The 21,719-nt window shown below is 56.0% G+C and overlaps 1 protein-coding gene across 1 annotated transcript; it reads right to left on the bottom strand.

Annotated features, from left to right (window-relative positions):
- Positions 1-156: 156 nt before the first annotated feature.
- KCNH6 (potassium voltage-gated channel subfamily H member 6) lies at positions 157-18,350 on the bottom strand. The gene is made up of 13 exons (XM_059669907.1): positions 18,058-18,350; positions 16,966-17,196; positions 13,150-13,311; positions 12,843-13,048; positions 11,833-12,258; positions 10,139-10,538; positions 8,935-9,134; positions 8,055-8,307; positions 4,313-4,506; positions 2,724-2,808; positions 1,996-2,164; positions 1,090-1,273; positions 157-1,006 (listed from the first exon to the last, which is right to left on the bottom strand). Exons 1-13 carry the CDS (start codon positions 18,131-18,133, stop codon positions 713-715), a joined length of 2,880 nt encoding a protein of 959 aa, XP_059525890.1. The 5' UTR covers positions 18,134-18,350; the 3' UTR covers positions 157-712.
- Positions 18,351-21,719: the final 3,369 nt, after the last annotated feature.

The following is a 21,719-nucleotide window of genomic DNA, read 5'->3' as shown; positions in this document are numbered from 1 at the left end:
ATGGTTCAAGGGCTCCTGGGTCCAGCAGAGCCACCTTCAAGTCCCCAACACATAGCTCTTTGTGAGAAGGGCTTGGAGAAGACAACCGAGTCATTGGAGTCATGGCAGCATCAAGGACATAATCACCCTCAGGTAAGTTACACACCCAGCCCAAGGTGAAATGTGCAGACTTTATTAGCTGTGATACACTCCACCATCCGCTAGAGTCCCAGAGGTCATCACAAAGCCATCAGGGACTGAGCCACTGAGGGTGAGAGCACTGTGCCCTGATGTGTCCACTACAGAGGACACTTGCCTCTCCAGCCAGGGCACAGGCTCTCACAGGGGAGGTCTGACCAATTTGGGGTGCTGGGCTAAAAGGCAGTGGATAGTTGTGAGTCAGGAGGTGATTTCACTGGGCCCAGAGCAAGGCTCTCACACAGAAGATCAGAAACTTGTCTTTTCCTCACTGACCCCACTCTCTGTAAGCTAGCTCCACACCCAAGGTGCTGGCCCCTCCTTCAGGCTTGCTATCTAAACAGAGGCCTGGAGGCTGGGACAAATCCTGAGCCTCCTCCCTTCTGCCATCTTGGGTCACCTGGGTTAGCGGTTTGTAGCTACTCAAAGAGAATGATTTTCAGAGGTCCGTCTTGGCAGCTCTCTGCCTCCCTCAACTCCTTCACTCTCACCTCACCCACCTCCAATCCCCTTATGGTGTCTTTTGTCTTGGGGTTCAGTGGTCCCAACTCCTTGCAAATCCAGGATCTGAGCCATGTCTCGGGAACTCCAGCTGCTTGGGGACAGAGTCGAGGTATTCCGGGAGGGAGGGGAAGCGGGGACCACAGACGAGTCCCTGTACCTCCAGGGGATGCAGAGGTGAGTCCAGGGATGACAGGAGCCCCTCAGGACGCTCCAGTTCAGAGGACAGTGTCAGAGTTTTGTCCATTGCCATGGCCCGGTGAGGCATCCTGGAGGAGGCGTTCCTGTGCTTCGGCTCACGTTGGTCCAAGTCACCACAGCTTGGGGCCTGAGAAGGGCAAGAAAGAAGGGGTAGGGAAAGGAATGCATCAGCCTCCAGGCAAGCCCCTGGGGAACACCTCACCTGCTCACCTGTGCAGGGGGCAGGCCACCCTGGGGCAGCCTTGTTCCTGGACTCTGAGTCGCTGAGGCCACAGGAAACAAGGCCAGGTCATGAGGTGACGCTCCCAGAATATAGCCAGTGTGGCCCTGGGGCAGGGGCTGCTGAAGGAGTTGCAGAATGCGGCTGAGGTCTGAGGACAGGCGGGATTCCAGCCTGCCAAACAGGACAGAACGCCACAGTCAGGGTCAAGATCAGGGCCAGGGTTGGGGTTAGGGTGGGCAGTTCAGGACCTGCGGACAGCTTCCAATTTGGTAGCCTACATGCAGTTCCTGCCGCTTGGAGAGGCAGCCTGGGGCCTATCTGAAGCCATTTCCTTGCTACAGTCCATAGCCTCTGCCCAAAGTCCCCTAGCACATCCCTGACTTTGAAAATAAGTGACCAGGTGCCGTCTGCATGTCATTCGGTCTTCATCAAGAAGCTTTGATGTGGGTATTCTGAACGGGCAAACTGAGGCACAGAGTGATTAAGTAACTTGCCCACACTCTTGCTGGTAAGAGGCAGAGTCAGCATTTGAACCCAGGATTGTGCTGCCCCTAAGCCCTAATTCTGCCACCACAGCTCCGTTATCCACAGGCCACACCCCTTTCCCAAGGGCCCACAGGCCACACCCCTTTCCCAAGGGCCCTTGAAGTTTGTTTCTGCAGGAAGTTATGCCCCTCCCTCAAGAAAGCTTCCTTGACCATGTTCCAGGGTTTGCAGGGACAAGCCATCTAAGGAATCGTGCTTACAGGCCTGCTGTTAAATGGGGCTGGCCATTCTGAAACTTACAGGACATCCCGTGAGGTTCCTGAACCACCAGGAGGGGGCATCCGTGCCTCACCTGCTGCTGGGCTTGCTCTCCGCAGCCACCAGAACCTGGCCTGCACGGCACTCACCGGTTCATCTGGGCCTGGAGTTGCTCTAGCCTGGGGCCCAGCTCCCGGGACCAGCAGTCTGGGTCTCCCTGAGAGTCTGGAGGGCTGTGCCTTGGCCTTTGGGGCACTTGCTGTAGCAGCTCAGGCCAGAGGTCAGATGCATCTGAGAGGCTCAGGGAAGGGGCTGCACCTGCAGGAGGCAAAGGAAAGCCTGAACTTGGTTTAGCTGGTTCCGCACCTGAGCCTATGCCCCTCCCCTACCTGCAATGGGAACACAGGGCGGGAGGAGTGGCTCTTCTCACCTGCATGCCCAGGAGTATGAGGTTCTGTCTCCATAGAAGTCTGGTATCCATGACCCATAAGGCTGTAGCCCTGGGAGGGGGCCTGGGGCCCAGCTTTGGGGGCTGGCTGGGTGGGGACATCCAGCCCTGGCCTCACTGTCCAGGAAGCTAAAACCTAGTGGTTTCTCTGGAGCCTTGCTGGGGAACCCCAAAGGCGTGGCCAGTATTCCCCTTCTTGTGACAGCACTAGGCACCCAGCTAGCCCTCACCCAGGCTCTGAGGACATGGAGAGGAAGGGTGAGAGGGCCTCCAGTGCAGAGCCTAGGGAGGGAGCCCCTCTCCACTCATCCAGGGTTTGGGGAGGCCTCTCCTCGAGGAAGCAGGATGAAAGGACTGTGAAGGCTCAGAAGGCTGGCTGGGGCTTTGTGCTGGGGGAGGCAGACACTGGCGGAGACTGGCTTTGCTCACCTGACTGGTCGTCACTGAGGAAGAAGCCTTGGTGGTCCTGATTGCCTGGAGCCTGTTGGGGTGATGACTGGAGACCCCCGTCTGCCTTGTGGGGAACAAGAGCATCAAGTAACAGGGACCAAAGCTGGGACAGGGCCTCTTGGTTCTCCCTTGCCCTGCCCCCTGTGGCCCTTGTGGCAACTAGGTGAGAAAGTGGTGACAGGTGGCGGGGCTCTCCCATAATACTCCAGGCAGCTTCCTGCAGGTTCCCTCCTGCCTGGGTGGGCAGGGGATGAACAGGGGCTTGGAGGCATGCAGACCCCCAGAGTCTCGGGAAAGGCTACTTTGAGCATCCTGATTTTTTTGCGGGGGATGTGAGGAGGGGGCAGGGGAGCTGTTCTTCCAATCCTCCCTTTCCATGCTCCCGCCCTCAGCATGGCCAATGGGAGTCTCCTTTGAGGAGACTTGGCCTGGAACCCCCAGTCCAGGAGGTGCCCTCAGCAACACCCTCGGCAGCCCACCCTTCTGGTACCTCCACTTAGGGCCACCCTAGGGGCCTGCAGATGCTCATAGAGACCACATCACTCTTGCCCTGGTATCCAGCCACTGAGCACTTGGGCCAGCTAATGGCTCCTAATGGCTGGGGCCCCCAAGGCAGGGCCCTTACAAGGTATCTCCTGGACAGATCAGATGGGAAGGGGAGAGACTGGGGAAGAGCAGAGGGCACTGGGTGGGGAGGGCTGTACTTAGTAAGAAAACCTGTCTCAGCACTACAACCTCCATCCTGGTTGTGGGGTCTGGGCCAGCAGAGCCCCTCCTCCTGAGGCTGGGGTGTTATGTTGGGGGAGAAGGGGCTCAGAGCCGGGGCCTCAGCCACTGTTGCCCCTGACAAGCACGCCTGCCACCTCCTTCCCACTAGCTGATCCCAGAGCTGCCTCCATGCATTCTTGTCTGGCCATCCCACTCCTTGGCAACCCTGCACACCCTCGTGACTTCCTTGGTTATTTAGCCGCGTGGCTCTTTATTTTCCTGGCTTGTTTAATCTTCTCCACTGAGTGATAAGCTTGAGAGGAGGGACAGCTCTCTCACTCTTTACACCCCAGGATCTGGCACCAGGAGCCCCTGGACGGCACACACCCTCCCTCTCAGCTTGGTACAAAGGGCGGGCAAAGCCTGGGCTCGGGAGTGGCACAAACCTGACTCCACAGTTTGGCTCTGCCATTGACTGTATGTATGGCTTACTGTGGGGCTGAATGGCTTTGGTCAATGTATCCTCTCTGGCCCTCAGTTTCCTCATCTGGGAAATGGGGATAATAACAGCATTTGCAAGAAAAAGGATTAAAAGAGATAATGTAAAAGAAGCCCAGCGCTTAGCACATAGTAGGTGCTCAATAACTGGGACCTATCATCATACTTAGCATTGTGCAGGCCATGGTAGGCACAGAAGAAATTATGGTAAAGAATACAGCATGGGTTGAAAAAAAAGGAGGTGTTCGGATGGGTCCCCCAGGCCAAGCAGGCCAAGCTCCCAGCAGGCTGCCTGGGCATTATCTGGTACCAGCTGGCCAAGGGCCACCCCCCCCATCCTGGCCCGCCCAGCCCAGACTCACGTCCCGAAGGTTGAAGGTGACTTCCAGCTTACTCCAGAAGCTGTCCGCGAAGGCAGGGTACATGTCCAGCACCTCCAGCAGGTCTGCCCGCTGGATCTTGTGCAGGTCGCAGTAGGTCAGGGCCCGCACGTCTGCACTGGATTTGCCCGGCTGGGCGTGGAGGCTAACAGGCTCCCCAAAGATGTCATTCTTTCCTGTCAGCCAGAGGGGCGGGGGTTTCTCTAGGATCTGGCTCCAAACTCTCTTCTAAGGCTCTTCCCTGCGGGCCCCTTGTCCATGACCTCTCTCTCACCCCAGGGATTCTGCTAGGGGGGTCGGGTGCTCAGGATCAAGCTCTGGGGACAAGGCTGGATTGTCCTGGCTGGGGATGAGGAGTGTGCCCTTACCTTGTCCTTTGAACTCTGCAGAGACACCCCCCCTTCCAGAATGTGGGTGCTCCAGCTGTCTCTGGATCCTCCGGGCCACCCTCTATCAGAATGCCCCCTCCTAGTTCCACATGCTTTGGGACTACCCTACCCCACCCTGTGGGTCAGTGGGCAGTAAAGGACACTAAAGGCTCCCTGCTCAACCTCTTCCCCTCTCCGCAGCCTGCTGCAGTGACGTAAGAGTGCAGGGAGTCCAAGGCCAGGAGCACCTAGCCCCCAGCGCAGGGCCTGATGCTTGTCTCTTTGTGTTCCCACTCCCCATTGTGGGGCCAGGTAACCAGCATAACACTGGCAGAGGAAGCCCGGGAAGTCACTTCCCCTCTTTGGACCCCAGTGTCCACATGTCTAAAATGGGTATAACCATATCTCCCTTGTCTACCCCCCTGGGCTGTCCAGAGGAGCAGATATGATGCTTGAGAAAGTACCTTGAATAGCAAGAGGCAATTCAAGGCATTGGTACCGACAGATGTCACAGGATGGACATGGGCTGATACTTGGGGCATGTGATGAGGGTATTGGGCCCTCCTGGTGTCAGGTACAGTGCTGGCCACAGGGTGTAAACGTGAATAAGATGCTGTCCCACCCTCACATCCCCATGAGATAGGCACGTAAGCAAGAACTAGTTTACAGAATGCTCTTTGACCTTAGAACAGGGAAGAGCCAAGAGCTATGGGCTCATTCTACTAGGAGTGGTTGGGGAGCAGGGAGGAGGGGGGCTTACAGAGGAACTGAAGTGGGGGCTGGGTTGTGAGAATTGACGAGGACTGGGCCCCAAGATGAAAGGCAATCTGGCAGAAAAACAGTGTGTGGTCAGTGCTACAGTCAGGGCTGGGGGCAGAGAGCCCAGGGCTGGGTGCTGACTGCTTTGATGTCTGAGCTCCCTGCAGGAAAGTCCAGCCCCTTCAGTCTGGTCATGCTGTAACAAGGGTCACAGACAAAGATGGATGGAGGCCAGGACATGTCCCCCAAGAGAACAAGATCAAAGGTCATTCACGAAAGAGGAGGATAGAAGGGGCTTGCCAGGATTACCTATGAAACCTGGGATCTTGAAATCTGGGCAACATTATAAAGCCATGGTTTTCTAGTAGATGAGGGATTATGATCTAAAGTCCATTTCCACTCAGGACAAAATGAGAGTTCATGTCTCTGACAGAAACTTAGATTGGACTGGCTTCTTAATTATTAATAACTAGGGGCCCGGTGCACGAAATTCATGCACTGGGTGTGTGTGTGGGGGGGGGGGGAGTGTCCCTCAGCCCAGCCTGCCCCCTCTCACATACTGGGAGCCCTCAGGCGTTGACCCCCATCACCCTCCAATCGCAGGATCGGCCCCTTGCCCAGGCCTGACGCCTCTGGCCTAGGCGTCTGGCCCGGGCAGCAGGGACCTGCAGCTGCAGCGGCCCCACGATCGTGGGCTTCGCTTTAGGCCCAGGCAAGGGACCCCTAGCTCCTGGGACTGCCAGCTTCCACCGTGAACAGCTCCCATCGCTGGCTCCACCCCTACTTCCTGCTATTACTGGCCAGGGCGGAAAAGGCACCTGATTCTCCGATCATGGCTGGGGGGCAGGGCAAAGGCGGCCCCAGCTCTTAGCTCCCCCCTGGGTTTCCGGTCACTGTCAGTGACAGGGGGTTTCTTCCTGCTTTCCCTTTTGCCTCCCTGCATTGTGCCTACATATGCAAATTAACCGCCATCTTGTTGGCAGTTAACTGCCAATCTTAGTTGGCAGTTAATTTGCATATAGCCCTGATTAGCCAATGAAAAGGGCAGCTTGTACGCCAATTACCATTTTTCTCTTTTATTAGTGTTGATAATTATTATCCCTCCCACACACACGGTGCTTCTAAAATAGGCTGGCAGTGAGGGAAGGTCTCAGAGAGGAGCCTGTGCTTGAGCTCAGCCTTGAAGAGTGACCAGAGCCTGCCAGGCAGGGGTGCAAGGTAGGTGCCCCAAGAGGAGCTGCAGCACTTGCAAAGGCAGGGATGTGTGACCGACAGGCAGCTTTAGAGAATGATAAGTAGTTTGCATGGCTGGAACTGGAAGTACCAGGGGGAGGGTGGCAGGAATTAGGGTAGCTAGACTGTGCCCACAGGTATCCACTCTTGTCCTGTGAGCCAGGGGGACCCATGGAAGATTTTGAACAGAAGAGGAATATGCACAGATGTGAATTTCAGGTCACTGGCAGGAGGTGGAAGATGGAGGGTGGGAGCAGACCAGATGCAGGAACATGGGAAAGGAGCTCCGACACCTGTCCAGGAAGGACACTATGAGGGCTAGACCCAGGCAGGGACAAGGAGACGCGTGTGGGACAGAGGGGTTCTGTGGCTGCCTGGATGATGGGGGCAGGAAGGTCTCTGGCTCAGGCAATGGGTGGTTCACAGTGACGGGGATGCCAAAGGAGCTGCTTCTGAGGGCAGATGGAGATTTCAGGTTGAGATATGTTGTTTGCTCTGCCTCAGGAATAGAAAGGTGGCCATGTCCAGAAAGGAATGGAATATTCTGGTCTAAGTAGAGATTGGGGCTAGGACAGAGTTCTGGGAGTGCTTGTGGCACAGATGGAGGTTGAGACCCTGGGAGCAAGGAGCTGGCCCAGGTGAGAGTGTAGGATGAGAAGACACCAGAGCCCCACGCGTGGTGGACACCAGCTGAGGGCAGACCAGAGGGGAAGGAGTGGGCATAGGGGGCCTGCCCAGGGGTGCTGGAGGAGGGCGGGGCCATGGAGACCAAGGGAAGGCAAGGCGGACGTCCTGGTCAGGGACTTGGGGTGGCTGAATTTGGGGGAAGGGGAGGCGAGGAAGATGAGAAAGAGAGAACCCTGTGAGGCTCAGAAACGTGAAGTGACCTGCCCCAGGTCACATGGACACAGCTGGTAACGGGCAGAGGCTGTGCCTCACATCTGCCCCCACCCAGTGCTCATATCCTTCCTCCAAAGTCCAGCTTTCCCTGTAGTTGTGCCGAATCACACCAAAGACCCCTCCCCTCCACCCATGACAAACCCTCACCCTCTCACCCTGTGCTCCCCCAAAGTGAAAGACGGTAGGAGCCTGCCTGCCTGGACTTCTGAGTCAGACATATTGCCCTGGAATCCCTGCTTGGCCACCTACCAGCATGATCTCTCTGAGCCTCAACTTCCCTATCAGGAAAGTGGGCCTATGGCAGAGGTTCGTTTTAAGGATTCAGCGAGCCGGGGATAAAGCTCTCTGGCACACGCTCAGCACATGCAGGTCATAAAAGGTGCCACCACCATCACCAGTAATGGAGTGGTCCAGGCAGGACATCTCCAGCCCCCACCCCACCCCACCCTTCCCGCCTGACCCACCTAGGATGGCCACGACCACGTCCTGGCGCAGGATCTCGATGGAGCCGCGGGAGATGAAGTAGAGCGTGGAGAGCACGTCTCCGAAGTGCACCAGCGTGTCCCCAGGTGGTGCATGCGTCGTCTTGAACTTGACGGCCAGTGCGCGCAGGCAGCCCTTGCTAGCGCCCCGGAAGGCAGGGCAGTGCTGCAGCAGCGCGCGGTGCAAGTGCAGGCAGATGTCGGCCTGCAGGCACTCAGGGAAGCCCTTCAGCACCTGCGAGACAAGGTGGGAGGGGTGGGGCTGAGGGAGCGGGCAGGGAAGGCTTTGGGAGGCGCCCTGAGCCCGGGACCTTGTCTCCCCCATTAGCAAGAGTGGGACTTGTCCTAGCTGGTTTGGCTCAGTGGATAGAGAGTGAGCCAAAGGGTCCTGGGTTCCATTCCTGTCAAGGGCACATGCCTGAGTTGTGGGATCGATCCCCAGTAGGGGGCGTGCAAGAGGCAGCCTATCAATGATTCTTTCTCATCATTGATGTTTCTATCTCGTTTTTCCTCTCCCTTCCTTTCTGAAATTATATATATATATATATATATATATATATATATATATATATTAAAAAGAGCCCTTAGCCAGTTTGGCTCAGCGGATAAAGTGTTGACCTGTGGACTGAAGGGTCCCAGGTTCGATTCTGGTCAAAGGCACATGCCTGGGTTGCAGGCTCAGTCCCCAATTGGGGGTGTGCAGGAGGCAGCCGATCAATGGATATGTCTCATCATTGATGTTTCTATCTCTCTTTTTCCCTCTTCCTTACTCTCTGAAATAAACTTTTTTTTTTTTTTTTTTTAAAGAGGGGGACTTGAGTTGGGTCGCCCATCCCACCCCGGGCAGTGCAGCCGGGCTCACCGCGTTCATGTCGATGCCATTGGTGTAGGACCAGGCGTGCTGGAAGTACTCTTCCAGGCGCTGCCGCAGCGGGTTGGGGATCTGGTGGAAGCGAATGAACTCCTTGACTCGCAGCATCTGCGTGTGGTAGCGGGCAGTGCCCGAGTACAGGCGTTGGATGATGGCGGACACGTTGCCAAAGATGCTGGCATACATGAGGGCTGGGGCGGGGAGCCGGGGGTTCGGGGAGTGAGCTCCTCTGCATCCCCACCAGGCCACCCCACCCCAGGGCCTGCTTCAAGCCTCCCTCTTCCTCTGTCCAGGACTGAGTCAGAAGTGGCCAGCACAGCACGAGGTCAGCTGGGGGACAGAGGTCCCTGGGCTCCCTGCCCTCCTCCCTCTGCCCTCTGCCTCTTGGCATCTTCCTGGGCCCAGAGGCCAAACTCCTGAGAGAAAGAACTAGGGCAATGGAATTTTTTAGTTCAAATTTGCTTTCTCACTCAGCTGTAAAAGTATAATAAAGGGAAAACTCTTGGTCTTGTTTTCATCCTTTTTTCCCCTTTCTTGTTTTTGTTTTTCTGGGCTTTCACATCTCTAAATACTCTGAACATGACAACTTCATCTACGTGTAAAATCCCACAGTGCCTCTCACATTCCTAGGCCGGGCGTCTTGGGAAGCCAGCAGCACAGCGCAGAGCCTGAGCACACACAGCCCCGGGAAGGGCCCCGGGACTGGAACTGGGTCCCTGGGTATCCCCTGGCAGGTGAGGACCTTTGGTTTCTTGGTCTGTAAACTGGGCTCATAATATGGCCCTTATGTGGGTAGCGATTGGAATGGAATGTGGGCCTTGGATAAGCACGTAGGAAAGTGCCTGGCAGGTCTGGCTTCATAGGCATGCGACCTGTGCTAAGAAGGGCCCCACATTTGGTTTAATTTTCTGCTGTCATCGTCTTGAAATCCTAATATTTTTTTAAAGAAAGGCTCTCCATTTTCATTTTGCACTGGGCCCTGCAAACGATGTAGCTGCTCCTGGTTCCTGGCACACAGCGAGGGCTGCAGGGTGTTAAATTCTGTGTATACTTGGTGCATACACGCAACGTTTCACTGCGCTGTATGCTTAGGCTCCGCTTATCACACACATTGTGACTATGGGCTGTTACGTCTCACTACAAAACTAAAAATCAAACTCTACGGGTAAGGCCCGGGGCATGAGGTGGCACTCACAGCCGATGAGCATGACGCAGATGGAGAAGACCTTCTCTGAGTTGGTGTTGGGGGAGACGTTGCCGAAGCCCACGCTGGTGAGGCTGCTGAAGGTGAAGTAGAGGGCAGTGACATACTTGTCCTGCACCGAGGGGCCTGAGGCAGGGTCGCTGACATTGTAGCGCTTGCCGAGCTGCACGCCCAGGCTGTCCAGCCAGCCGATCTTGGGCTGCAGGTAGGGCCGCTCCACGTTGCCGATGGCATACCAAATGCAGGCCAGCCAGTGCGCGATGAGCGCAAAGGTGCACATGAGCAGGAAGAGCACGGCTGCCCCGTACTCAGAGTAGCGGTCCAGCTTCCTGGCCACGCGCACCAGCCGCAGCAGCCGAGCAGTCTTCAGCAGCCCAATCAGGGTTGTGGTCTGGAGGGGCAGGGAGGGGGCATGGGGCTAGCGGTCAGCCCTTGAAAGTCTGAGCTCAGGACCACATTTTTTTACTCGTGCACATGGTCATGTAGTCATTCAACAAACACTCATGAAAAACCTGCTTGGGGCCAGGCTCTTGGCAGTGGGACACAGAGTGGGACCATAAGGAGCTCAAAAGCAGTGTTACAGTTACTGGGGCAGAAATCCAGGGAGAGCACAGAGGGAGGAGAGGTCAAGTCTGCAGGAGCAGAGCAGGGAGGCTGCACAGATAAGGTGACACATGAGCTGAGTTTTGATAGATGAGGCTGGGCCTCCAGGCAGATAGGAGGGAGAGGGGAAGGGCATTCCAGGCTCAGGGAGCAGCAAGAGCAAAGGCCTAGAAGTGGGAAACCAAGAGTGGTGTTGCAGCCGGGAGCTTAGTGAGGAAGATGGCAGAGTCTAGAGAAATGAGCCTGGAAGATGGGCAAGGGCTGTTCCTGTGGGCCTGAGGTTCCAGAAGGAGAGTGGCTTTTATCCCAAGCCACTGGGTAGCCACTTAAGGTTCTGAGGACAGGGCCAGATAAGGAACAGGGTCATCTGAGTGATCTGAAACTCTCTCTGGCTTCTTTGTGGAAAGAGTATGGCTGGCAGGTGTGGGGCTGGGGCAGACATGGGTAAGAAGGCCACTCAGTGTCCAGGCAGGGGCTGTGGGTAGAGAGGAGGGGAGAGGATTTAGGGAAAGATTTTCGGGAATGGGTGGGCATGGGAGCAGGGAGTCATGAGAGACAGCCCCTGCTGCACAGACTGGGGTGATTGGGGGGTGGGGGGGGTGTGTGTGACCAGAACACAAAAGGCAGAGCTGATTGGAGTGGAAAGCTGATCCCGAAGAGGCGGGGGAAAGGACAGAGTGGGACTAGAAGCTTTAAGAAAAGCATGAAAATGCCCTCACATCAGCTATGGGAAGTGGAGTTGGCACAGTGGAGGGGCTCAGGGGTGAGGAGGGGTCAGGCTGCATTAAGGAGCAGCTTGCATATTCCCTTTCTAACTCCAAGATGAGCGTGGTTTAGAAGTCAGCGTGAGAACCTGGGACTATAGAAATGCCCATCCCAGAAGGGGCTGAATTGTGGAGCACAGGGAGGCCACCCAGGCCTGGGGCACAGCCTCGGTGGTCCTTTTCCAGGGCTGGGAGATGACAGGAGATGTCTGCCCCCTTCCCACCTCCACTTGCTTTGGCAAAGGTGCCCAGTGCCAGGTACTCTCTGCGGCCAGGGCTGTGAGGCCAGGGGGGCCCCAGGGCTGCAGGTGCACTCACCTCATCAGAGCCAGTGCGGAAGATGAGCAGGTCGAAGGGGATGGCTGCCACCATGTCAATGAGGAACCAGCCCTTGAAGTAGTGGACGGCGATGCGGCGGGGGTGGCTGACCACCTCATCGTTGGTGTTGACATAGGTGGTGCGGAAGTTGATGACAATGTCCACGACAAACATGATGTCCACGATGAGGTCCACCACGGTGAGTGGACTGCAGGTGTAGCTGCAGTCCCCGCGCTGAGACTCATCCTGGTCGCTGAGCAGGAAGGCGGCTGAGTAGGGTGTGAAGACGGCCGTGTAGATGACCAGCAGCAGGATGAGCCAGTCCCATACGGCCTTGAAGGGGCTGTAGTGCAGGAGGGTCCCGCGGTGGATGCGTGGCGCCTGCAACTTATACTCTGGCAGCACATCTGCACCCAGGGACAGGACCTGGGGTGGGGGCCATGGGGTGGTCAGTGGGGCAGCTGCTGCTGGCGAGATGGGTCTGGGGGTGGTGAAGATGTAGGGGTGATGCCTGGGAAGGCCCTGTGGAGCCTGGACCAGTGAAGACCTTCCCTGGGGCCAGCTCCTTCCATGGAAAGAGCCGAATTTGAGGTGTGTAGCTAGTCTGGGGCCTGGACAGGTCCTGAGTACCAGGGAACCTTGACTACTTCTTCTTCTTCTTTTTTTTTTTTTTAAAATATATTTTATTGATTTCTTACAGAGAGGAAGGGAGAGGGATAGAGAGTTAGAAACATCGATGAGAGAGAAACATCGATCAGCTGCCTCCTGCACACTCCCTATTGGGTATGTGCCTGCAACCAAGGTACATGCCCTTGACCGGAATCGAACCTGGGACCCTTGAGTTCCCAGGCCGACGCTCTATCCATTGAGCCAAACCAGTTAGGGCTTGACTACTTCTCATATATCCTAGGCGGGGGGTGGTTATTGCATGCAGCTGAGCCCCCTCCACTCTGCCCCTCCCACCCTCGCAGCCCAGCACAACCCGGTCTGCCTTGCCCTGCAGGCCAAACCTGGGTGACCTTCTCCGTGACATTCTGGGTCCGCTCCACCACTTTGTGGGGTGCGATGATCTCAATTTCCGTGGTGGAGCCTGAGCGGTGCTTCTCCAGGTTGAATTCCACAAAGTTGAGTGTGAACTGCGGAATTTGGCTGATGGTCTTGTACTTGACCCTGCCCGTGCCAGGCCCCTGTGTACCGGGCCTGCCGTGAGAGCCCTCTGAAAGCAGGGCCAGGGTCAGAGCAGCCAGGGACAGGGACCAGCTGCTCTACTTGGTGCCCCCACTCACCCCTCCCTCCACCACCTGCACCCCTCCTCACCGGAGCCCAGGTAGCTCTGGGACAACAGGCGCTGGGACAGGCTGCGGCTCCCGCTCTTGGCCAGGAGCTGGGCCAGATCCTCGAAGTTGAGGATGAACATGATGACGGCTCCGTCCTCATTCTTCACGGGCACCACGTCCACCAGGCAGCGGAAACTGGAGGCTGCAAACACCATGGGGGTGTCACTAAAGGGGTCCTCTCCTGCGGGAACCTGGCCAGGGGAAGCTAGGAAGGGGGCTGGGTAAAAGTAAAATTAAGGGCAGCCACAGGGTGAGCAGGCCTAGATGAGTGTTGGTGATGCTACAGGGCAGAGGTGGGGAGAGCAGCTAAGCTGCTGATTAGGAGATAATGTAGCATCAGGTCCAAGTCTGTGCTCAGGCCTCAGCTCAGGGCTTAACCTTGAGGTTTGCTTCTGCTGTAATTAAAGCAGAGCAGATGGGGGTGGATTAAGTGGGGAGGTGGGTTGGGCATTCTACCCCATGAAGCTCTGGCTGGCCCTGGGTTCAGCTCCCATGTTCCCAGCCCACAAAGCTGACACGGAGGGATCTTATCACTGACTGAGCCAGTGGGCACATTAGGTTCAGTCTCCGTGGTGGAGCCCAGTGGGTTTTGTGGGGAGGCAGAGACCCCAATTCTGCCGATGAGAGCCTGGGTTCTGAGAAACTGACCTGCTGGGGCCGGGAGGAGACACGGAGCAGGGATCCCTGAACTCTCAGTACACAACAGCTTGGAGAGGGGCGGGGCTGGCCTGGGATGGGGATGTTTGAGTGAAGGCCAGGCGGCTGCTCCAGGCCTGGAAGTGGAGCAGAGCTTCGAGGCAGAGGCGCTGGGACTGGGGAGCGGGCAGGGCAGTGAATGGCCTAGGGTCTGGAGAAGGAGAGAGATGGCAGTGTGGGGACAGGACAGGCCCCTCCTGCCACTCTCTCCACCCTTTTGGGCAGCCCGGCCCCAGCCGTTTGCCTCACTGTTCCTTATTTTGCTATACTATAGGGTCTTGCTCCCCTGCCTCCGTAGGTGGATGGAACAGAACAAGCTAAAATTGCCTTTGGGCTGGGTGAGTGGGTGGACACCCGGTGTGCCTGCTCTCCGTAGTACCTGGTGGTCCTATGTCCCTCAACTCAAACCATTGGGGGTGTCAGGCCCAAAGGGCAGGATTCTAAAGGGCAGGGGCCTCAGGTAAACATGCAAGTCAGAAGAGGGAGCTGCCCAGGTTTGGGTCTGTCTCATTTGCCAGCGGCTAGCACCTGTCCCAGGAGTTGTTTGTTTATGGAGTGAATGAATGTATATGTAAATGTGAGGGGGTGGGAGGTTGGCTGGCAGGAATATTGCTACTTTGGGGTCGACTAGAATCACTCTTCTCCTGGCTCCCCATTTAGCGCTCACTTCCCTTGGTATCTCCTCACAGCCATCAGCACGGGGTACAGCTGAGCTGTCTCCATCCTCCCTCCCACGTTCCTCCCTGGAAGCAGGAATCTCCTGGATCAGATTCCCAGACTCCCAGGCACCAGGCAGTCATCTGCCAGCTGCTGTACTGGGCCCCAGGGGAGACATCCACACCAAGGCGAGGCCACCCACCTGCCTCTGTGACCCCCTCCTGGGGCCACAGTGCTGTAGGCCTGCCTCCCAGGCCAGGGCCTGACACTACTGTCAGCCCAGGGCGTGTGAGTCACTGGCACTGAGAGGAAGTCAGCATTAGGATGCCCCTCAGCAGGATTGTAAGATGCATGTTAATATGATTTTTTAAAAAGGTCATGTGGTCAGAGTGGACCATAAGGTAAACAAATCATCCGAGAGCCACATCCTTCCTTTAGGCTAATGCAGACTGAGCAGCTCCCTTTTCGGGCCAATTTCAGGCAGGTCCAGGTGGTCAAAGACTTGGACTACAGGACAGGAAAGGCCTTGCAGTAGAGGTGGGAATAGACTGGCATTTGGGGGCATCAGGTATATAATTTTCCATTTTCCCCTGGGGTCCACTTTCATGGGTATCAGTGTGAACGTGAATATGTGGGTGAGTGCATGCCGGGGTCCCTTCTGATATAGGTGGAGGATTCCGAAGACCTAAGTTCTAACCTCAGAGGGCCAAGGCCCCTGCCCAATCTGCCCAATCACATGCCAAGTGCTGAGGAGACCCTAAGAATCCTGATCTGACTTCTCCAGGTGTCTAGAATCAGCCCTCACCCCTCTGGGGCCAAGGTAGAGCTCTGGGGTGAAGGAGAGGGACAGAGAAGGACTGTTGTTCCCCCTCATTTCCTACTGTCCCATCCTGTTCTTCCAGGACCCTTCTCACTCCCCTGACTGTCACCTCCTCCCTGCAATGACATGAGGAGGTGAGATCACAGCTTTTTAAAATATTCTGACTTCATTAACCCTGTGAGTGCCGCCGCACTAAGCCAGATAGATTCTTCCTAGTCACCTAATCTCTACCTCTGCATTCACTTGGGTGGCAACAGCAGGAGACAGCCACAGGGACAGCCAGGACCTGCCCAAGAAGCACCCTGGAAGCCCTTACACACACACACACACACACACACGCACACACATGCATGCACTCACACATGTGTTCACATTCACACTTACACCCGTGCTCCACACACACACACACACCTGGCCCCTGGAACTTAAGCTTCAGTCCTGCTCAGTTCCCATCCAGAGGTGCCTGACCTGTGTCTGCACTCAGATGGCCCTCATGACTCTCCCCAAAGTCCTGCCTCTGAGCACAGAGGCAGTTGGGGCCCTTCCTCCCCTCTTGGGATTACTCAGCACAGAGATATCTCTAGAAAAGGATCCAAAGACCTGGAATCCAGCCCCAGGTTGGACCCCAGCAGTAGGATTCTCATCAAGTCCCTTCTTTTTCTTAAGCCTCAGTTTCTTCATCCATGAAGTGAAAGGATTTACCTAAGCCAGTGGTTCCCAAATTTAGGAGAACATTTGAACCACCAGGGGGATTTTTCCAAATATACCTGCTTGGGCCTCACCTCACTTCTGAGTCAGCCTCTCTCTAGGGAAGGTGTGTTTTGGAAAACAAGCCCCAGGTAATTTTGATGCAGAACCAGGTGAGTGTGTGTGGGGGGGGGGGGGGGGGGCGGAGGGGGGGCGGGGGGGGGGCGGGGGGGAGGCACCGGTCCAGGTAATTTCAAAGGGACTTTTATGATCCTAGTTCCCACCCATCTACCCCCCCCCCCGCCCCCATGCTTCATCCAATAGAACCTCAGAGGTCCTGGGGAGGGCTTCAAAGGCCTGCAGAAGTCTTTATCATCAGGCCCTGCCCTATGCTTCTGTTCTGCTTGCAGTAAATTTGGCAGTGACATCCCAAACTCAATGAGCCTCCAGGTCAGGCCAATCTCCGGACCTTCTCTTTCCAAGGGGCCAGGGCTGGTGAGCCAGACCCACCCCTCTTTCCCATCCAGCAGCCACCAGGCCTTACTTGGCCACAGAGGCCTTGACTCCTCCCCTAATCCCCAGAGCAGACAGAGATGAGGGAAAGTTAATTTCCATCCCAGTTGCCTGACAGCTGGGGCTGACAGTGACAGAGTGGACAGCCAGGAGACTGGGGACATGGGGGAGGGATGGTGGAGTGGGAGGCTCTGCCCAGAACCAGGACCAGTCAGTGGCTCAGCCTGAAGTGCTGTTTCTGAAAAGGACCTCTAAAGGCATCACCTCCAATGCCCATCACTTCCCCACACAGATGAGGAAACTGAGGCCCTGACAGGAAACAAGATTTATCCAGGCCCTTAGTCCCAGGGTCAGTGCCCTCCCCATGGCCACTCTGGCAGAACAAGAGAGGGATCAAGAGCCTATGGCCCGAGGGCACCTCACCATCCTTGCGGTAGTAGAGGATGTCCACCTTGCACTCCTCAGCCCCCAGCAGGGCCTGCGCCAGGCGGGTCATGGCACTGCGTGGGGTGTTGGGGCCGGTGAGGAAGTCACAGGTGCACGGTCGCTGCATCACCTCCACTCGGGAGTAGCCAAAGAGTTCACAGAAGCCATCGTTGCAGTAAATGATGGCGCAGTTCTCCATCTGAGCATTGGCGATCAGGAACTTTCGACCTGGGGTGGGAGAGGGGAGGGGGGAAGCCCATGGCAACCAGAATTGGGTGGCAGGGAGGGAAAAATTATAGGGACTCTTGGCAGCAGTGGGGGAGGGGTGGGTGAGTATCTAGATGGGGGAGCAGAGCAGTGACCAGAATGAGGGAAGGAGAGGTCAGGCCTGAGAAGGGCGAGAAAACCAAGGAGGCCTGAGTCATGGGGGTGCCTGAGAGTAATGGAGGGAGGGTGTCAGAATCAGGGAGCAGAACAGTGACATGAGAAGTGAGGGAAGGAAAGTCAGTCCTGGGGATTGTGGGAAGACCAGGGCAATAATGGGGTCCGTGAAGTGGGAGGGAGGCCAAAGGCTTCCTGGAGACAATGGGGAGGGCCAGGAAGAGGGAGCAGGGGTGTGACCTGGGGGTCAGACCTGGGGGAGCTCCTAGAAAGACCAGGGAGGGCCAGGGTCAGGCGGTGAAGAAGAGAATGTCAAGGAAACCTCTGGAGGAAGTGGGTGTGTGCAGGGGTGAGTGTGTGTGTGTGTGTGTGTGTGTGTGTGTGTGTGTGTGTAAAGAGGTGGAAGCTGGGCATTGATAGAAGGGAAGGTCAGGGCTTGGGGGGCAAGAAAATAACTCAGTGGGGGGGAGGGGGGGGGGGAACGGGTGCTGTGCGCTGACACTCGTGCTCCAGAAGAGAAGAGGACAGACATTGAGGTAAGTGGGGCCGCTGGAGAAGATGGTGTGGGGGACATTAAAGCAAAGGATTTTGCATTCAGCATCCAGTATCCCCCACCCTGCTCCACTCAAAGTTAACAGAGCGGTCCGACTGCCCCTGCCACAGAAACAGAACTCCAGATCGTCCCCCCAGCCCGACGCACACACTCACTCTGGCCCTCGAACTTGCGGATGATGGTGTCCAGGTAAGTATTTTGGGGCGCGACGTGGCCCCTGCGGACCGGCATCTTCTGGCCGCGGCCTCTGCCCGGAGCCACCAGAACCTCGGCTCCCGGCGCCTTCGCTTGTCCTCACTCTCAGCGGCGCCGCCCCCGAGGAGGGCCGCGGGCCTCCGTGCCCCGCCCGCCCTCCTGCAGCTCCCGGACGCTACCCGCCCTGACCCTCCCTCCCCGGCGGGAGGCTCGCCGCGCCTCCTCCCCTCCGCGCCCGCCCGGGAGCTGTCCGCGCCGCGGTGCTGAAAGGAGCCCGAGGCAGCGGCGGGGGCAACTTCTCCCGGACTCCACGGGGCAGGGGCGGGGCCATGACTCCTAGGGGGCGGAGCTGGGCGGGAGTCCGGCTCCCGGAATGGGGCAGGGCTTCTTTGAGGACCTTCTGCTCTTGTTCCAGTGGCCTGTGACCTCAGTCCCTCTAGGAACCTCTCATGACACCAAAGGGCAGTAGGGAGTTGCCTTGCTGGGGCCAGACTCTCAGGCAGGGAAAGGGGCGGGCAGAACAGGTTGTTAGAGGCCACAGATGGTCTGGGCCAGATCCTGGCAACGGTGCAGTTAGAACTCTTGCCTGCTGTTGCTGTGCCCTCCAACTGACCCCCAGTGCCCACGCAGAACTCCTAGTGGCAAGCCCACCTAAGACCTGGTCCTGGGGGAATGGGGTAGGAGCACATCTGAAGGGTACAAGAAATATGCAATTTAGGTGCTTTCTTCAGAGGCCTGAGGGCTCTTAGCATACAGGCGCTGCTTGTGAGGAGAGCAGATTTAAAACCACCTATTAGCAAGTAACCACTGATAAAAGTGTCTGGGTACCCATTGAAAAGGAGTACACTAGAAGAAGATGGGGTGAGGTTTATTGAAAGAGTCTTCTTAGAAAGGAGGGAGAGAAAGGGACCACTGTTCCCTGAGCATCTTGGCAGGCTTAGAGCTTTGACGAGGGCCCAATGACCAGTTTTGAGGCAGGCCTTGGACGGCAAGCATTCAAATGGCAAAGGCTGATGTTACAATCAGTGCAAAGGGGCTGAGAGAGGTGAGGTTAGAGGAAAGGGGAACTGATAAAGACCCTCAGATGGCATTTTGGTGAACATCTAGCTTTAATTGATGGACAACCAAGCTCTTACATCGTTAGACATGAAGGAAATGTTTCAGTGAAATAAACTACAACAAATGGGAAAGGGAAGATGGACAAGGAGGCTTAATGAGGTTTTGCTGGAATCCAGGTGAGAGGCTTGGAGTCCTGGGATGGTATGCCTTTGCCACTCAGAGCTGCAGTGTCCAATGGGAGACTCATTGGCCACTGTGGCTGAAGGATGGGAGAGCTGCAAATGTGGCCTCCTTGAGGGGAGGGGGCAGAGTTGTGCTAGTTGTCTCCATGTGTGTGGGGGCAGGGGGGCTGTGGAGTAAAGGTAGGGCTGTTTTTCATGGGCTCACTTCATGGGGTGCTGAATTCTGAGGAGGGACTAGGACAGTGGGACACTCATTCACTCACTCATTCAAACATTTTCCAAGTCCCCACTATGTGCCATGGTCTGTGCTGGCCACAGATGTTACACTGGGGTACAGTCCTGATAGGTGCCCTGCCCCTATAGAGCTGAAAGCTAGTAAATGTAAATAAGGACATTACAACTCAGCAACGTGGTGACAGAAACATCAGAGGAAGGTGCCGTGAAGCCTGTGGTTGAGCAAGAAGTGCGTGGGTTTGGTCACAAGTTAGGAAGACCTCTTGAAACCTGGGCAGAGGCAGGGTCCATGGAAAACTCAGACCAGTGCCTCTGTCCCCTGAGCCCCTGACTTCTTTTTTAAAAAATATTTTTTTAATGATTTTAGAGAGGAAGGGAGAGAGAGAGATAGAAACATCAATGATGAGAGGAAATCACTGATCAACTGCCTCCTGCACTTGAGCCTGCAATCCGGGCATGTGCCCTGACTGGGAATCAAACCGTGACCTCTCTGGTTCATAGGTCAGTGCTCAACCACTGAGCCACACAGCTCCTGACTTCTTAACCTAGAGAGAGCCAGTCTCATCTTTGGCCACCCTCCCACCAGCTCAACTGTGGTCCTGGTGCCTCCTCTCTGTGATGCTACTTCCCCCCAAAGCTCCCTAATCTCTGACAGGAACTGATTCTCAGCCTCCCCAGGAGCCCCTGGGGCCTCAGTCCAAACTCAGTTTGTCTCCATAGCAGGCAGACCCAGGCTGGAAAGAAAGGGCTAGGAGGGGCAAGAGCAGAGGCCTTCCCTTCCTCTTCCCAGGCTTGTCCCTAGAGTCCTCCAACAGCATTCCCTCCCTGTTGTCCCCTCCTCCATTGAGTCTGGAAAGGTGCTGTTTGCCCTGTGCTCAATCCCCAGGGCAACAGACCAGGCAGCAGGTGTGTGTGTCCAACAAGGCCATCTCTGAAACTGAGTGGCTGGAGATGAGCTTTGTTTAAATATTCAAGAAGTCAATCATTAATCAAGCATGGCTTGATGCCCAGCTACCCACTGGCTCCATTTGGGAGGGCTTGGGCTGGGGCAGGGAGAGCCGTGGGCATTTTATGAGGCTACTTCATCTCAGATGGCTGGCAAGTAGCTTAGGGGGGGGCTAGATAATGCAGCCCAACACAGGGCAGGCCAGAGGATCAGCAGAAAGATGTGCTGGCCAGTATACAGAGCACAGTGCTCATGAACTGGGCATCAAGGATTTGTACAGGAATGTCTGATTCTGCAGAAGAGGAGATGGGCACAGATAGGGCTACATACCCTATGGTGCTCAGCAGTGGCTCCCTGCAGGGGCCAGGAGACAAAATGCTACCCTGTGCTCAGATGCCAGACTGGCATCTAGCTGGACAGTGCACAAGGAAGCAACTGGGGCATGGGCTGGGGCGTGGGCTATGGGCTTGGCTGAGGCTGCAGCAGGTGTAGACGGGGTCACACAGCAGCAGTGCTATGCTCGTTCAAGCCAGATCATAGATGGACTAGGGGTAAGGGCTGGGTTAGGGTAGGAGCTGGCGCAGGGCTGGCTAGACCATTGAGAATCTGCTTCTTTAGAAAATCTTTTGCGGGGAGAGGGGAACAAGAGGTTTGACCCAAAGTCCAGCTGATGGCCTACGTGAGCAGCTTCTGAGACTTGCAGAGGTGGCAATTGGGTGTTGCCCAGAGCTCTCAACTCTGAGGTGGCAGCAACAGGCCCCATGGACAAGGTCAAGCCCACCATGGCTGGCTGGATGAGGCAGGGGGACTTTGGAAATTTGGATCAAGTCCATTTAGACCCTCCATCCCCAGAAGAACTAGACCAGAGACTGGCTTAGGGCAAATACATTTAGGAAGGTGAGTAAAAAATACCAAAATCAAGTTTTAAGATATATTAGGCAAAAGAGCAGCCAAGAATCTTGCCCTGCCCTAGCCAGTTTGGTTCAATGGATAGAATGTCGGCCTGCGAACTGAAGGATCCTGGGTTTGATTCCGGTCAAGGACACATGCCTGGGTTGCGGGCTCGGTTCCCGGTAGGGGGCATGCAGAAGGCAGCTGATCAATGATTCACTCTCATCATTGACGTTTTTCTCTCTCTCCCTCTCCCTTCCTCTATGAAATCAATAAAAAAAATATATTTTTAAAATAAAGTGGCAGTGTT

This window comes from Myotis daubentonii, chromosome 16 (assembly GCF_963259705.1).
Source record: "Myotis daubentonii chromosome 16, mMyoDau2.1, whole genome shotgun sequence".
In the NCBI taxonomy this organism is placed as follows: domain Eukaryota; kingdom Metazoa; phylum Chordata; class Mammalia; order Chiroptera; family Vespertilionidae; genus Myotis; species Myotis daubentonii.
The sequence above is the reverse complement of the archived record's forward strand: the minus strand, read 5'-3'. Positions and strand labels throughout refer to the sequence as shown.

Bases quoted from the DNA above. Each gene is read 5' to 3' on its own strand.
- KCNH6 (XM_059669907.1), bottom strand. From the start codon at position 18,133: ATGCCGGTCCGCAGGGGCCACGTCGCGCCCCAAAATACTTACCTGGAC. The intron at 12,259-12,842 runs GTTTGGCCTGCA...CCCCCACCCCAG, and splicing joins TCACGGAGAAGGTCACCCAG to GTCCTGTCCCTGGGTGCAGA. The intron at 10,539-11,832 runs GTGAGTGCACCT...CTGCCCCTCCAG, and splicing joins TCCGCACTGGCTCTGATGAG to ACCACAACCCTGATTGGGCT.